The following is a 16,547-nucleotide window of genomic DNA, read 5'->3' as shown; positions in this document are numbered from 1 at the left end:
ATATATATATATATATATTTGTACATATATATATATATGTACAATATACAAATATTTATACAGTAGTCCCTCGTTTAACACGAGGGATTCATATCCTGAAGCCCCGCGATAAGAGAAAAACCACGAAGTAGGGATTGTAGTACAAGTAGTAAGTAGTAGTTATGTTTTTTTATTTATTTATTTATTTTTTTGAAAAACCGCAATAGAGCAAGTCCACAAAAAACGAACTGTGAAGTAGGGCTTTAACGGACTACTCGAGTAATCTACACATCGATTCCTAAGACACCTATCGAGGTTTTTAATTTCATGTCGAGTATTCGTGGTGACGTCATTACGCCACCGTTACGTCATTGCGTCACGTGTCACATGATCCGCACCGGGCGCGGGTTACCAAATGGATTCCTCCAAGCAGACGGATGGAGCAGAGCAGGCCCAGTCTTGACAAACGGGTAGAAATGCATCAATAGTCTGGAAATATTTCACTAAAGATGAATCTTCTGGGTTCAACTACCGTAAGGAAACAGAAAATGAATCAACTTCCTGACTGTTTGGAGCTCGTTGTGAACCGGTGTTACACCATATTTTGTGACCGTAGGGGGCGGTGTTGCATGCACTGTTGCAGGTCACAGAGTATGGTGTAACACCGGGTCCAATTGACCGAACCAGAACCAGCTTCCTCTGACCTTGTTTCACAAACAAAAAGCAAAAAATATTAATCTCTAAACCTATTAAAAAATATATATATATATATAAACATATTAACCCCTAAAACTAAACTTAATGCACACCACAGCTGGCGGTGGTGCGGGGTGGTCGACCCCCCCCACACACACACACGCACTGTTTTTAGTTTTGTTTTTGACGTGCTGCATGTTTCTTCACGTTTGCAGCTTAATAATAAAAACTAGTAGTTTAGTTTTTCCTGTGACTTATTTGCTGTATGATAAATGGTGGGAGCATAATATATTCTCCCAATGTTTTGTTGGTCTTTTTTTGAAAATAATGACCTTTTTTGCGGTTTTATTTATTTATTTATTTTTGTATCTTTATATACTATGATGTCATCAAGTACTCAAGTTCTACTCGAGTTTAATTATGTTAATGTCAAGTTTAAAAGTTATGTAGTCGTTCAACCCCTCCCGTGAAGTAGCGAGGGACTACTGTAGCTTCATTTGTCCTGAAAAAGCAACCAAACAGTATCTTTGGCTCCTTATCAAATGTGGTGTAAAACCAGAGTGTCTCAGGTAACTGTAGCTCTAAGGCCCAAAGATGTAGTCATGTGTGGATGAGTCTTAAAGCTGAAGAAATCTACTTGAACATGTACAGATAGTTGTGCAGGGTCTGTCTTGCCCATGCAACCTTGTTTTTCAAAATTCAGAGTATGTCACTGTTTCACACTTACATTTTTAGTGTATGCAAAATGATGAAAGAGCTTTTAAGCCATTGCTGTGCCATTTGTTCCGTCGTTTTAATGCTTTGATGGATGTTTTTTCCCTGAAGGACTTTACTCTTTAAAACCTTAGTGTTAGCTGAACTGTTCCAACTTTTTACAATCTGTGAACGACTTTATCATCAGTTGTACTTAAACTACTTCATATCAGCAGTGGAGAGCTTCTGTCTCGGTCAGATGCTTGTAGACTTGAGTTCAGGTTAAGACGGTGGACTGTTCTGCGCTGGTCACCTGCCCTACCTATCAGGTGTCCCTGCTGCAGGCTCCCCAGCTGCAGGCTCAGATTAGAGCATCCTCTGGGAGAACCTGGTCTGTTTAGTGACACATTCAGTTCCTACAAGATAAACGTTCTAATTAACCCTCATAGCAGCGCTCAAAGCACATTCATTTTGTCTTATTAATATAATATTTTTAAAATCTTAAATGGTTTTGATTATGCAATGTTTAATTAAAAAAAAATCAAGATATGTTACTTTTGTATGCATGTACTTTATGTGTAAATGTAGTAAGCTGTACACATTTAATGAAGACAACACTCTACAGACACTGTCTTCAAAATAATAGTTATTAATAATTAAGAATAAAAATGTGTAACAAATATCTACGTTATGTGTTTATGTATTTAATTTATTTTCAGTCATGTTCAACCAACACTGCCATTTATGAGCAGCTTTTAACTTCAGCATGTTTCAGTCCAAACGTTCAACCTCTCAGAAACTCACGAGGATTAAAACTATCATTACAAGTTTTAAACTTTGACGCTTTCTACTGTTTTTATAGAAACTTGGCAAATAGAGACTTCTTATAATTTCTTTTTAACATTTTAAACCGGTCAATACGGCCCCCTAACAGCATTTCAAATCATTACACGTCCAACCATCTTCATTTAAAGAGGCAGCTTCATGGAAAGCATTCATGCATTTCATGCATTACTTGTTTTTTCACAGAAAAAAACACATTTTCTCTACTTGCATATCATTCCTCGATGTGCTTTGTCCTCACACATTCTTCTGATATTTCTGTAAAATTATGATATCCATCCATTATCTTAAGCTTATTCTGAAGTCGGGTCACTGGGGCAGCAGCTTGAGCAGGGAGGTCCAGACCTCTCTTTCCACATCCACCTCTTCCAGCTCTTCTGCGAGGACTTCAAGGTGTTCCCAGGCCAACTGAGAGATGTACTCTCCAGTGTGTCCTGGGTCTTCCCCGGGGTTTCCTCTCAGTCGGACGTGCCCTAAGCACCTCCCTAGGGAGGCGCCCAGGGAGCATCCTCACCAGATGCCCGAACCACCTCAACTGGCTCTTCTTGATGTGGAGGAACAGCAGTTCTACTCTGAGTCTCTCTTGATAGCTGAACATCTCACCCTATCTCTAAGGGAGAGTCCAGCTACCCTGCAGAGGAAACTCATTTCAACCTCCTGTCCTGTATCCATGATCTCATTCTTTCGGTCACTACCCAGAGCTCGTGACCATAGGTGAGGGTAGCATAGATCGACCGGTAAGCAGAGTGCTTTGCCTTACAGCTCAGCTCTCTTCACCACAACGAACCGGTACAGAGTCCACAATACTGCAGATGTTTCACCAATCCGTCTGTCAATGTCACTCTCCATTCTTCCCTCACTCACTCCAAATTATAATAAACAATATAAAATAGAAATGCAAAAAAGTATTTTATTTCACAGCTGAACATTTATTGTACTTGCCGCCGTACACGTTGCACCACCGTATAAGTCACATCTGTCCAAAAAGGTCTAATAAAGTGGGAAAAAAACATAAATAAGTCGCTTCACTGTAAAAGTCGCATCTATTATGAGTCACTGCTGACCACCCGGAAACGTGGGCCGGTGTTGTGCCACAAATCGATGGGCTGCCAAAATGGCAGCCACGGGAGCGTGCACAGGAGGACTTTAACAAGAATTTAACAAGATTAACACTTAAAAACAATTGTTTGCTTGAAATTCTAGCAAAGGTGTGTCTCAGTTTAACTTTTCCTTAATAAATGCACTTTAATGATCAAATCAGCTGCATTTCAAAAATCGATTTGCGGCTGTGAGAGCGCACAGAGGGAGGACTTGCTGTACATTTCTTCGAAATTTAACAAGATAACCGCCTAAAAACAATTATTTGTTTGTTCAAAATTATAGTAAAGGTGTGTCTCAGTTGAACTTAATAAATGCACTTTAATGGTCAAATCAGCTGCATTTCACCTGGGCAGCGCAGCAAAATGCAGCTGATTTGACGTTTGCTCCAGGAGTTCCGGAGCGAGACGAAGGTGGTGTATGGCAAACCAAATGTCTCATTAATAGCCACTTTTACATATTAATGCGACACTTGGCTTGCCATATTAGTTGAGGACCCTCTAGCAGCTGAAAATGAATAGTGTTCAATACTTTCCATGTCCGAATGAATGAAATCATCAGCTTTCAATCAAAAATTGGGTTATAAATATGGGGAAAAAAAACATAAATAAGTCGCATGGCGTAAGTCGCAGGGCATGCTAATTTATACAAAAAGATGTTACTTATATGGTGAAAAATACATTAACTTCCACCTTTTTGTAATTTCCTAGTTTTCCCAATCTTTTTGAAAGCACATGAATCCACATATCCACATTAACTGTGTCCATATTTTAGGACAGACACAGCTGTTGATCATTATTTATTTCAAATGTTTGCAAATTAGTTTTTTTGTTATGTTTGTGCTTGTTTTGTAGAAACTAAACACTCCTGCAATTTTAAAAGCTCCAAAAGAAAGAAAGCCGAGCAAGAAGGAAGGAGGAACACCTGGGAAGTCGTCCAGCCTGCCGGCAATACTTTACAGGTAAACGCTACGTTTGACAGAAGAATCTATATTCCAAAACAGATTATTCTTCATTTAGGAAGTTTATACATTTATCTAAAGGTTGTCTTTAAGCACAACACATTTTACTGTTTTTTGTTTGTTTGTTTGTTTGTTTTTGCAATTAAAACCATCTGTAAAATGATGATTCAAGCAGAAGTCAGATAATTTAGTCTCACTTTTTGACTACCAGACTCTTGACAAGTCTTTCTGGTAACACTTTATTTGAAAGGGTGTGCATGAGACTGACATGACACTGTCATTGACATGACATGAACATGAACGAGTCTTTATGAATGTTTGACTGTTGTCATTAAGTGTCATTCGGTAAATTATGACACCTTTAATGCAAAGTTGACATTGTTTAAAATGTCAAGTTGTCATAACAAAGACATTTTAAACTGTCAACTTTGCATTAAGGGTGTCATAATTTAACGAATGACAACAGTCATAAACATTCATAAAGACTTTCATGTTCATAACAGGTGTTATGTTTATGACAGTGTCATGTCTGTCTTATGCACACCCCTTCAAATAAAGTGTTACCGTATTTCCTATCTGCAGTTTGTGCACTCATTCATTTGCCTCTGATTAATTTTTGCAGCTGTGGAATCTGTAAGAAAAATCAGGACCAACATCTGCTGGTGCTGTGCGACACATGCAAGCTCTATTATCACCTGGGCTGCCTGGAGCCGCCGCTAACACGAATGCCCAAGAAGACCAAGAACAGCTATTGGTAAGAGTTAATAAGACAAAAAGTGTTGGGCTTCAAGAGTTACATGCTCATGAAACAGTTTCAGAACAGAAAGACTTGAGTCTACAGCTGCTGGGAGATGACAAACACCCAGTGGGTTAAAAACTCTGAATGCACAGTTAATATCAACACATTTTTCAGAGTGATTTCTCTAAAGGTCCATTCAAATAAAAATAAAAAAACATGCACTTCACCTTCACTACTTTACATTGAGACTTTGCAGACAGCATTCTGGGTAATCTGATCAAAAGTGGTCAGTTGTTAGTGTGTGTTCACAAGTGTGGGAGAGTTTGTGATGCCACATACATCCTGAGTGACCCCTTGTGATTGGACTTCAGTCAACTAAAGACAACCTGCTTTATCCAGGTGTAAGGCCCTGCTCACGAAGGATCATCATCTCACTACAACACAAAGGAATGAGCATGAAGGCAGATGTTAATTCAGGGTTCACCAAGGTTTCCAGTGATGGATCCCCATCTCGCACAACATTTCTATGGTGGGGGTAATGGTGGTTGTCATCATGGGAGCAGTGAACTAGAGTTTTGGGTGAAGCCTGCTGGCATCTTATTCATGATGTGGAGCTCGAGCCCACCGCTGTGGCTTCATTTCAAGGACTTTAAGCAGGACTGGCCTCTCAAGTCTCATGTCTTTGCTACAACCCTACCGCGTGCACACAGCAGCGTGAGTCAACCAATCATGTACGTCTTGTCACATGTGCATGTATTAAGCAAATAGTGTGCTCAACGAATTCTTTGAGAGACTCCCACAACAGACAGGAACAAGCTTGTGAATTTTGTTAGAGGATTTAAAGTTGGCAAAACCTAATTTAGCAGAAGGTAATTCTGCTAACGGTTGCCAAAGTTAGCGAAAATGCTAATCTGCTAAAAACAAAAAAATAGTTCTGCTTTTAGCGAATCTACAACGTGTAGATTTGCTGAGTGTTTTCTAAAAAGCTGCTTAGTTGTCCCCCATCATTGAGTGAAGAGGAGGAATTGGAAATAGCCTCCGTCTTTCCATCCGTCTGTGTTGAGAGCATAACTTGAAAAACAAGTAAGGTACCAACTTTTAATTGGGTATGTGGCTGTATCTAGGTGTAAGAAAGTTCCTTTACAAAATTGGGTTGCCACATCAAAATCCAAGATGGAAGTCACCATAAAGGTCCATTTTCTTGTGAGCTGGATAACTTGGCAAAAAAGTGACTGACTTCCATTTTGGTTTGTGGCTGCATTTACACGTAAGAAACGTCTTTATTAAATATTAGGATGTCAAAATGTCAAAATCCAAGATGGCAGCCACCATATATGTACCTATGTCAGTTAGATAAAAATTGCTTCCTCCATTTGCCAAGATCCATCACTCTGCACCGCCTTGGACAAGCAAAAATAAAAATAACCTGTCTCTCTTCTATACCGTGTACATTTACTACACCTGAATATTTTGCACTAAAAACATCTAGGTTTACTTGCATTCGCTGTTCAATTCCAGTCCAGAAAAACACTTGTTGCGAAAACTACAAACATTCACTAATCAAATCCCTCAGCAATGGGGAAGATCAGCATACCGCTCGTTTCACTTGAAACTTGCATTTTTTTAAATAATTTTGAGTAGAATTGGAAAAGGTTTAAAAATCACAGTAATTTGGCCTATTTTATAGTTGATCCAAAATTAAAACAACTATAATTGTCTGTGGATATCTGTTTCAGTCTGAGCTACAAGTCGACCAGTAGTAGTCCTTCTGCATACCTACGTCTGATTTTCAAACAGTCCATACAAAAAGTGATCATAAGGAACTTTCTCAACACAAAAGGAACATTTTTTTGAGAAAGCTGAATTGGTGTTTTTTTTTTTAAATTATTATTATTATTTCCATTCTTTCTCTTCCAACTACCATTTATAAATTAGTTTTACGGCTTGTGATGGAAATACACTTGAAAATGTGTATTTTTAAAATCACTGCCTTCATAAGATGGAGAGGTTTGAGTCTTCCCATAAATCAGAGACTTGGGTTTTCTGGGTCATCAGCTCCTGGTTGAGTCTTCCGTGGCAAATCGTTCTGAGGACCAGGATATGTCTGACACTGCTTGATATTTGTTGTAGGTTGTTTTAAACGATGAGATTGTCAAATTGTTCATCAATGATTGAAGTCACAGGAGGTCTCCTTCACGTTGACCTACCAACTGCAGAGAAAGTAAACAAGGTCAGATGCAATATTTGCAGGATTTCAGGCATCGTGTGGGTCCTGGACATGCTGTTTCTGGGTTGTGCAGTTTGGCTTTTGGATGTGAAATGTCAGTTGGCTGTTGAGAAAGAAACCAGATATGGTGTGTGAGGTTGAGCAATACAAACTAGATGTAGTTGGCTTCACCTCCATGCACAGCTTTGTCTCTGGAAGCAAACTCTCAAAGGAAGACTGGATTTTTCCCTTCTTTGTAGTTTCCCTTGAAAAGAGGTATCAGTTGAATGTGGAATACTCACATGGCCTTTGCAGAGCATCGTGGAGTTGTTTCCTGTGAACATGAAGATTGTCCTTCTGTGGCTTCAAACTGTAGGAGGAAAAGTTCTGACTTGTTTGTGCTCATGGACAAAAGGGGAAATGTTCTGTCAAGCCTGGTGGTAAAAGGTAAAGTATTTGAGTGGTTATAAGATGGAGAAGAAGTGGATAGATGAATCAGAGCTTTGCCAACAGTAATGAGAGCGATACTCCGACTGCAGTAGTGGAGAAGGACCTGAGGTGAAAAGGAAAACGTATCAATTTACTGGTTCATCTATGTTCCAGCTCTCACCTGTAAGATTTGGGTCATGGACAGAAGGATGAGATCTTGGATGCAAGTGGTTGTAAAGGTTTTCTGAGGAGGGTGTTTGACTTCAGCATTGAAAATAAACAGCCTAGTAACCCAAGAGGCACAATCAGAAAATAGTAAAACATGTTGCAATATCAGTGTTTCTCCTACCATTATACAAGCAGGGTGCACCACCCTGTCAACAGAACTGAGCACCCTGCTTACCAAACCAAACCCCCACACTAGAGCTGTCATTTCTAACCCGAACCCGGAGCCCAGCCCGGCCCTGCCTGACCCGGATTAGGGCCGGGCCATAATAATTGCTTAATGTGTAGGCCAGATCAGTGTCGGGCTTTTGATTGCGTCAGCGGACACGCGCGGCTGACGATCCAATTATATGGCAACATGGCTTGCCATACTATCACCAGCCTCATTCGGCCATTTGACCACGCGCTGACCAGCCTTGAAAGAGGTAAAAAGTTCAGTTAAGCTTTAGATGGGACTACTGTATGACACGAGATATACTGCCAGACAGCGATCCATCAAAGCCCAAATGGACGTTCATTCAGCCGCTACTCTCAGCGGACGTGCGCGGCCAACGACTCAAATTGGTGAGATCCCAAAATATCCGACATGTCAGAGCAGGGTCTGTGTCTGAATAATGCAGAATGCAGGCAGAAGCAGGGATTTAATGTGCTTTGACGGCCATGAAAGGACAAACACCCCTTCAGCTCCGATCTTCTGCCCTCTTAGCCGCACGCATTCACTGACCGTTAATAACTAGATAAGCAGTCAAAGCTTAATAAAAAATGTCCCGGGGGGGTTCGGGTTTGGACCTGTAATCGCGGTTAATTCGTCGGGTCGGGTGGGGTTCGGGAATGATGGCTACGGGCTGGGGCCAGATCTGGTCGGATGTTTTGGGCCTGAATGCAACTCTACCCCACACCCTGTCAACAAGTGCCAACTATGACATAGCGCGCAATACAGACATGCTAGCTAAAAAGCCAGGTAGTGCTCTGCTTCCCCCTCATGCTGAGCTGGTCTCCCAATCCTCCCTTGCATGCTCGACAACTGTCGGTACAAACACTGATGTGTTTGTTGGGGGGTGGGGGGTTTTAAAAGAAGTGACTTTTGTCAGTACATAAAAATAAAACAAGTACTATTGTCATATGTACCATTCTTTTTTCTTCTCAGGCAATGCTCAGAGTGCGACCAGGCCAGCAGCGATGAGGCGGACATTGCCATGGAGACTTTGCCTGATGGCACCAAGAGGTCTAGGAGGCAGATAAAAGGACCAATCAAATTCATCCCACAAGAGATGTCACCAGAACCTAAGAAACAGCAAGTGAGAGGCACGGTGTGTACTGACCAAACTTGAAAGGAAACATTTCTATATTTTTCCCTCAGTTAATTTTATTTGATTGTGATTGATGGTAGTGGTCGCTAATAGGTAAATTGATGATGATTGCAAATAATTAACTTATAATTACTCAATTCTTAAGTTTGTTCTAGAATTGCTGAAATGATTTGATTGCATATAAAAACAGTTTAAAATGGAAAACCGTTGCAGATTTTCTTGCAGTGGAGCTGATATGGTTACCTCTCCTCAGATATATAAATACATTTCAACTTATGGTACAAGTTGAAGTAAAATTGGTCAGAGTCCAAGGAAAAATGTTTCACTTTATTTGGTCATGAGAGGAGCATGGAAATGGTAGAAATACACAAAGCAACCAAGCTCCAATATGTGTTACCATCAAAATGGAGAAAACACTGTTTTTTTTATGCTGAAAATCCTTTTGTTCTTGTTATCTACCCTTATTCCTGGATTAAAGTTCTCAGTCGCCACGTTGGATTTCCGTCATTTTGATCTTGGCCAGGACAGATTTCCATCATCTGTAAAAATGAGGAGGGGGAATAAAACATGTTTTGTTGTGGTTTTGTTAAAGCCATCCAGTCTAATGATGATACAGGAATTAAACTGATGCTGCTTTCAACCAGTAACGAAAACAGAACCACAGTTTGAGCCAATCAGAGCAGAGCAGGGCGGGGCCTGCTGTCTGTGTCACAGTAAGCTTGGGTGTGAGCAGCAGAGAAACCAAGGAGGACACCCCCTACCCTAAGATAACCATGAAGATGACGACGTGTAATAAATTATTAAACATCTACATATCAAACGTATGTGTTCACACGTGATCAGTTCACTGCAGCCGAGGGAGATACCAGAACTGCTACACCATCACCTCCACCACCCCCTCCTGTACCGCACCCCGACCTCCTGGGACTTTTGTATCTTAAATCTGATTTAGTTAATGTGTTCTGAGCATCGTCATCATCATACAGACATGTGCAACATGCACGGGTGGCCGAACTCTGTCTCCTAGAGAGAGACAGATAGAGACAGAGAGAGCTGTGCACCGCTATAGGAGCGCACAGCCTGTTGAGTTTCCCTCATGGTGAGAGAGACTATTTCTGTTGCTTTAGATTTTCTAAAAAATATTAAAGCTAAAAGAAGAATATTTATGCCCCAGAATATAGCAGAGATGTATGTCTGTTTGACTTTAATTTTTCCCCAAAGCTCACAAAGTTCTCAGTCCATTTTTCCAAAACTGGGGGTCCAAACCCACCAACCCCCTGGAATTCCCACCCAAATCCAAGGCGACACAGATCCAACATCATGTGGCAGAGCCAGGCTGTGGCCAATGGTGGCCCTGACCACCATACTGTCATCTCCAGTCTCCCAAATCATTTGAGGAAACTATACCTTTAAGCACAATACAAACTAAACAGCATAGTTTCTTCAAATGATGGGGGGCTTGTTTACATATATATTAATGGTGGTGGCCATCTTGGATTGTGATGTGGCAACCCAGTTTGTGATAGAGACATTTCTTATTGCTAGATGTAGTCACACACCAAAATGGAAGTCGGCACGTTGCTTGGTTTTAAAGTTCTCCAACTCACAATGTTTACATATTTACATAAATGGCAGCAGCCATCTTGGATTTTGATCTAGCAACCTAATTTTCAATAGGAACCTTTCTTACACCTAGATGCAGCCACATACCAAAATGGAAGCCAGTATCTCACTTATTTTTCAACTTATCAAGCACACGTTTTGATTGAATTGACGAATGGATGCAGGGTATTTCCAATTCCTCTCTTCACTCTGCGACGGGAGAATAAACAAATTCTAGAAGGAGAGAGCAAACATTATGATGGCACAATGACTGAGGGAGAACCAGGAGTTTAAATAGACTGGGAGAGATTATTACAGAGGGATTGTGGGTAAGCTAGATAAGTAAATGATGGGCAGTTGTGAGTTGGTAGACCAGGAGAGCTGAGGGAAATAATGGCCAGTGACACAGGCAGACAAAAACTGAAAATGAACGAAACACGTGAAAATATCAAACTACAGCATAGAGAAGCATGAGTGAATAACTCTAAATATAAACAAAACTTTTCCTTACTGGCTAATATAAAATCCAGGAGGAGCTGTGAGATTTTTTTTCAGATCAAGAATAACCTGCTCATTTTAGTTCGGTAAATCTGGTAAGGCTCAGATGTCCCAGCTTTCCACCAGCCTTGAATGCAGCATTATCTTTGTGACTCTGGAATGGCAAGAACTTCTTTAAAGTAACATTCACAGGCAAGTTGATCCATCCGCTTGTATTGGCCGATTGGTCCACTGCAGGTGATTTGTGCACGTGTATTTGACCATTTGTATGCACAGAACATTCCTACTTGTGCACATTGAAATGTGTACGTTTGAAAAACTGTTTATGCATTTATGAATCTTGTAGTACACTTGTGGATCTTATAGTACACAAGACAAATCTCGTTGTGTGCTTGTGTGGCTACTTTTGAGACTGATTTTTCTTGATAGGACATCGTCAAATAATAGTTTGACAGCAGGGGGTTGGGGGTCCCCAAATGACCTTTGAATATTAAATGTTTTGCCCCTCGGTGGGGAGTGATGGGAGTGCTGGTTGTCCAAGCAGTCAAGTGAGTGCATGACCTGTATAAGTTACAATTTCCTGTCTTGTTCTATTGCTGTATTGCTGTAAATTTACTGGTAAAATCACAAGGCAAGTGATTCAGACACTGACACGTCCGGTCTGTGTCAGATCAATGGAAGCCAGTACGTCTGAAAGATGTTTCTGAGCAGGAACAGAAGTGTGTATTTTCTGCTCACTGGATTCTTCTTATCTGAGCCGGCCATGCTCTGATCCTGTAATACAGAGCTGGCTCTCTGCTCCCCTTAAGGAACTCTTCAGATTGATATCAGACAGCTTGGGGGGAAATGGATGCATCGGGGGCACCTTTCACTGTCCTTTTGTTTTTTTTTTACCCACTGTCAAAATGTGACATGGTCCATCTAGCAGGGGATTTCACCAGGAATTTCACTGAGTCCATATCTCTGACTAAAGTTTCTGTTGTAAAGAAAGAAAAGGAGTCCCAGCCACTTTCCTGCACTTTGAACCCTGTCTGTCTGGGGAACAGTGGTATGTTCAAGCACGACTGGGTGAATGTGTTTCTCTCTTTAGGTCTGAAATGATTGGGCCTGTATGCAGAGGAGGCTGCAGGAGCTCTCAGGGATTAAGCAGTCTTCTGATTTTTCTTGCAGCCACAGCCCTTCAGTGCAGCATTTATCATCAAATGCAAGGCGAGCAATGGCAGCATTTAAAAGAGCCCTGCTTTGCATTTTTAATGCTTTTACCAGGCCACCCAAGTCCTCACACTTCTCTAAAGCCATGTTCCAATTTATCAAGACTGGCTAATCGACCTCCTGCTGGCTGCGTGCGTGTTCGTGTGTATGCGTGTGCGCACAAGTGCCTGGGAGTTCATTTATCAGGAAGGAGCTTTTGTACGCAGTAAACACACAATTTCCTTTAGCCAGAGGCGTTTAAGAGTGACAGCTGATGATCTGAACATGTTGGGGAGTATTAATGGCTTATAGAGAGTGGTGTTTGCTGAAGGACGTGTCTGATTTTAGATGGCATGTACACAACGCTGCAGCTGTAACATGAATAAAAACAACATGTGTGATTTAACACAGCCAGCTGAGGATGGAGATCATATCTAACAATATTCATTCAACTCAGCAGCATGCCAGTGTGGTCCAGTTTGGGGACACAACCTGGATCTTTATATTTTAGTTTTATAAGAACTACTTATAACTGTCAGACAGTTTTAATACATTTGTTGGAAAACCTCTTAAAGCTGTAACTTATTTCTTTATGGTTAGGGCAGTTTTCAGTTTTTTTTTTACAGTTTAGAATTATAAGGTTAACGTAAATGTCATTTTCTCTGTTTCCAGCACAATTAATCCCAATTCGTTTATTCTGTTCCTATTTGAACTTTTTCAATTCGTCTCGTGCTCTTTGCTCTAGTCCAAGAATATTTTGTTGCAGCAGTCTCACTCACAAACATTTCTGTACCTCCAGTCTTGTCCTGAGTCACCAATAAAAGATTATGATGAATAATTAAGTCGTGCTTCAGTAAGGCCCTGTTCAGACCTGACATCAACGTCTGTCCTGGGCACTCTGATACCATTTGGACAGTGTGAACGCTCTCAGGAAGAAATTAATGCAGCTTTACTACCGTACTTGCCACCATACACGTCACATCGCTGTATAAGCTGCATCAGTCCAAATATGTCTAATAACGTGGAAAAAAACATAAATACGTCTCTTCGACATATAAGTCTAATCTATTATGTGTCACCGCTGACCGCCCAGAAACGTAGGCCGGTGTTGTGCCAAAAATCGATTGGCTGACAAATGGGGGCCACGGGAGCATGCACAGAAGGACTTTAATAAGAATTTAACAAGATTATCACTTAAAAACAATTATTTGTTTGTTCAACATTATAGCAAAGGTGTGTCTCAGTCTAACTTTTCCTTAATAAATACACTTTGATGGTCAAATCTGCTACATTTCACCTGGGCAGCGCGATGAAATGCAGCTGATTTGACATTTGCTCCAGGAGTTCCAGAGCAAGACAAAGGTGACTATGTATGGCAAGCCAAGTGTCTCATTAATAGACACTTTTACCTATTAATGAGACACTTGGCTTGCCATATTAGTTGAGGGCCCTCTAGTGGCAGAAAATGGTAATGTTCAATATTGTCCAATGTCAGAATGAATGAAATTGTCTAATCTCAGCCAAAAATTGGGTTATAAATATGGGGGGGGGGGGTGTATTTAGGTCGCTTCGAGGTATAAGTAGCAGGACTTGCAAATTTATGCAAAAAGGTACGACTTATATGGTGAAAAATATGGTATCTGCCTTTGTTTAGTGGTCTGAACGCAGCCTGTCCTGAACTCAAGACTGATGCTCCTCTGTTACCTAACCCAGTTTAAAAATAGCACATTTTAAGCAGGTTATAAACAGATTGTTTGGTTCAATTTAAACTGAACTGCTGACTAATTTAGGATGATTGAGTAATTTGTGAGAAATAATTTGAAAATGAGGTAATTGTACTTGTTTTGAAGAAAACTATTGGTCTGCCAGCAAATCGATATGTACCCTTTTTTCCATTGCAGTGATGTTTTCTGGGATTTTTTTAAATTTTTATTTATTTTTTTTGTGGGGGTTTTTATTTTTTTTTTTAATTGTTATTTTTCTTCTTGTGATCACATCAGCAAGAATGCTTGTTGGTACCAGGTCTGAGGAGAAACAAAGTTGTCTGTCTGGTAAATGAAAAGCATGCTTTATAGCAATGGTTCCCAACCGTCATGCATGTTTTACTTGTTTCTCTGCTTTGACAAATGGACTGTAAATGGTAAATGGACTGTACTTATATAGCACCTTTCTATCTTATCAAGATACTCAAATCTCTTTACAATCTGTGCCCTCATTTACCCATTCATATAGCACTCTACTAGATCTGTACAAAGACTAATCAGAGCTTTATCACATTCATACAACGATGGGACACACTTCGGAGGCAATGAGGTGTCTTGCCCAGGAACACTTCAGCATGTGACTGCTGGTGGAACGACTGCTCCAACCACTCAGCCACAGCCTCCCCTTACACATCTGATTTAAATGAATGGGTGATTAACAGGCTTCTTCAGAACTTGAGGAAGTACCGGTAATTAAATCACTGAATCAGGCGTGTTGGAGCAGGAAACAACTGAAACATGCATGATGGTGTTCCTCAGGGAGCATTGTTGGGAACCACTATAGTTCCAAAGACTTAAAACCTCAACCAAAAAGATAACTGGAGAAAGAATCAGAGGTTTCAGAAATCCTCACCTTCCACGTGATTTGACCGTATGTTTACTAAGACCTGCTCAGGGTCCAGACCTGTGAATCTGTAGACTCTAGTGAATGAAGAAGCAGTCGGTTAATTTTGCTTCGCTGGAGGAACTACAATTAGCTAGCCTGCACTAGCAGCCAGGCTATTGCTGTTTATAACTTGTTGCCTAGCACAGTCAGTCATTCTGTGCTCCGGTGGTTGCTTAGAGAAAACTGCATCCCTTCTTCACAGAAATGAGTCTGAGTGAAATAAATCTGACATTCAGGAATAAATCTATCTGAAATCAGGCCAAAGGTCATACCTTTACTGTAATAAGGATTTATCAAGAAAACTTCTGAAGACATTCTGTAGAATCCCAGTGCAGCTACTTCCTGTAATTCATTCAGTTCGTCAACTTCTGAAGCCAAAATTAATTAATAATAATCTAAGCTGACAAAATCCCAACGTTTTCAAGTACTGTATAAACTATAAGCAGTGCAATGACAACCAAGATTAAAAGAAATGTTGAAGGAGCTGCTAGTGACTCATTAGGATCACCACGGTAACCACACACCTGAGACTGCACTATTAATTAGACAGGCAGACAAAACCTGAATAGTTATTGAATAAATTGGCAGAGTGTTGGCAGAGCACATCAGTACTGCTCCAGGATCTTTCAGGCCAATGTAATGCACAAACTCTGCGGTAAAGCTGAGCTCACCTGCAAACAATGTTTCACTTGTTTTATTTTTATCCTTAATATTTTCCTTTCAAAGTAAACTACAACAACAGGAACTGATGCTGGTGAAAAGTACCTGTAAGAAACAACGTATTTCATCGTGTCCGGGTTAAAAAAAAATCAAGAAACAACAAAGATGGTTGTGACAGTCACATAAGTTTTGGAATTTGCTGTTTTTAACTAGACTTTAAATATTCCCAAGTAAAAACTATAAATTGTCCATCCCCAACTTCTACCATGTACTGTTACCAAATTAAAACATCTTACTGAGCTGCATGCATTTTTGTATGTTTTATTTAATCTGTGGGTGAAGTATCAAATCAGAAAAGAATGAGGGAATAAACGATAATGGTAAATGGACTCTACTTGTATAGCACCTTTCAAGATACTCAAAGCACTTTACAAACACGATCTGTGTCCTCATTTACCCATTCATACAGCACTCTACTAGATCTATACAAAGACTAATCAGTGCTTTATCACATTCATACACTGATGTCCACACATCGGAGGCAATGAGGGGTTCAGTCTCTTGACCACGGACACTTTGGCATGTGACTGCTGGTGGAATCGAACCCCAAACTCTCCCACTGGAGGATGACTGCCCTAACCACTCAGCCACAGCCACCCCTATACTGAATAGTAATCAGTGCTTCATTGCAACCTTAATAAAAATATGTATTAAAACCAGATATTCAAAAGCCTTTCCCTCTGAAGTGGATATATATATATGTATGTA

General features: G+C 40.4%; 1 protein-coding gene across 1 annotated transcript in view; it reads left to right on the top strand.

Moving 5' to 3' along the window:
* The window catches only part of phf14 (PHD finger protein 14), a 133,025-nt gene that overhangs the window by 47,598 nt on the left and 68,880 nt on the right, over positions 1-16,547 (top strand). The window contains exons 12-14 of the mRNA XM_037693359.1: positions 4,164-4,270; positions 4,893-5,024; positions 9,017-9,179. Of these exons, the coding sequence (XP_037549287.1) occupies positions 4,164-4,270; positions 4,893-5,024; positions 9,017-9,179 (402 nt within the window). The remainder of the gene's footprint in view (positions 1-4,163; positions 4,271-4,892; positions 5,025-9,016; positions 9,180-16,547) is intronic.

This window comes from Nematolebias whitei, chromosome 19, assembly GCF_014905685.2.
Source record: "Nematolebias whitei isolate Nwh7 chromosome 19, NemWhi1, whole genome shotgun sequence".
In the NCBI taxonomy this organism is placed as follows: Eukaryota; Metazoa; Chordata; class Actinopteri; order Cyprinodontiformes; family Rivulidae; genus Nematolebias; species Nematolebias whitei.
This window is presented reverse-complemented; position numbering and strand designations above follow the sequence as displayed.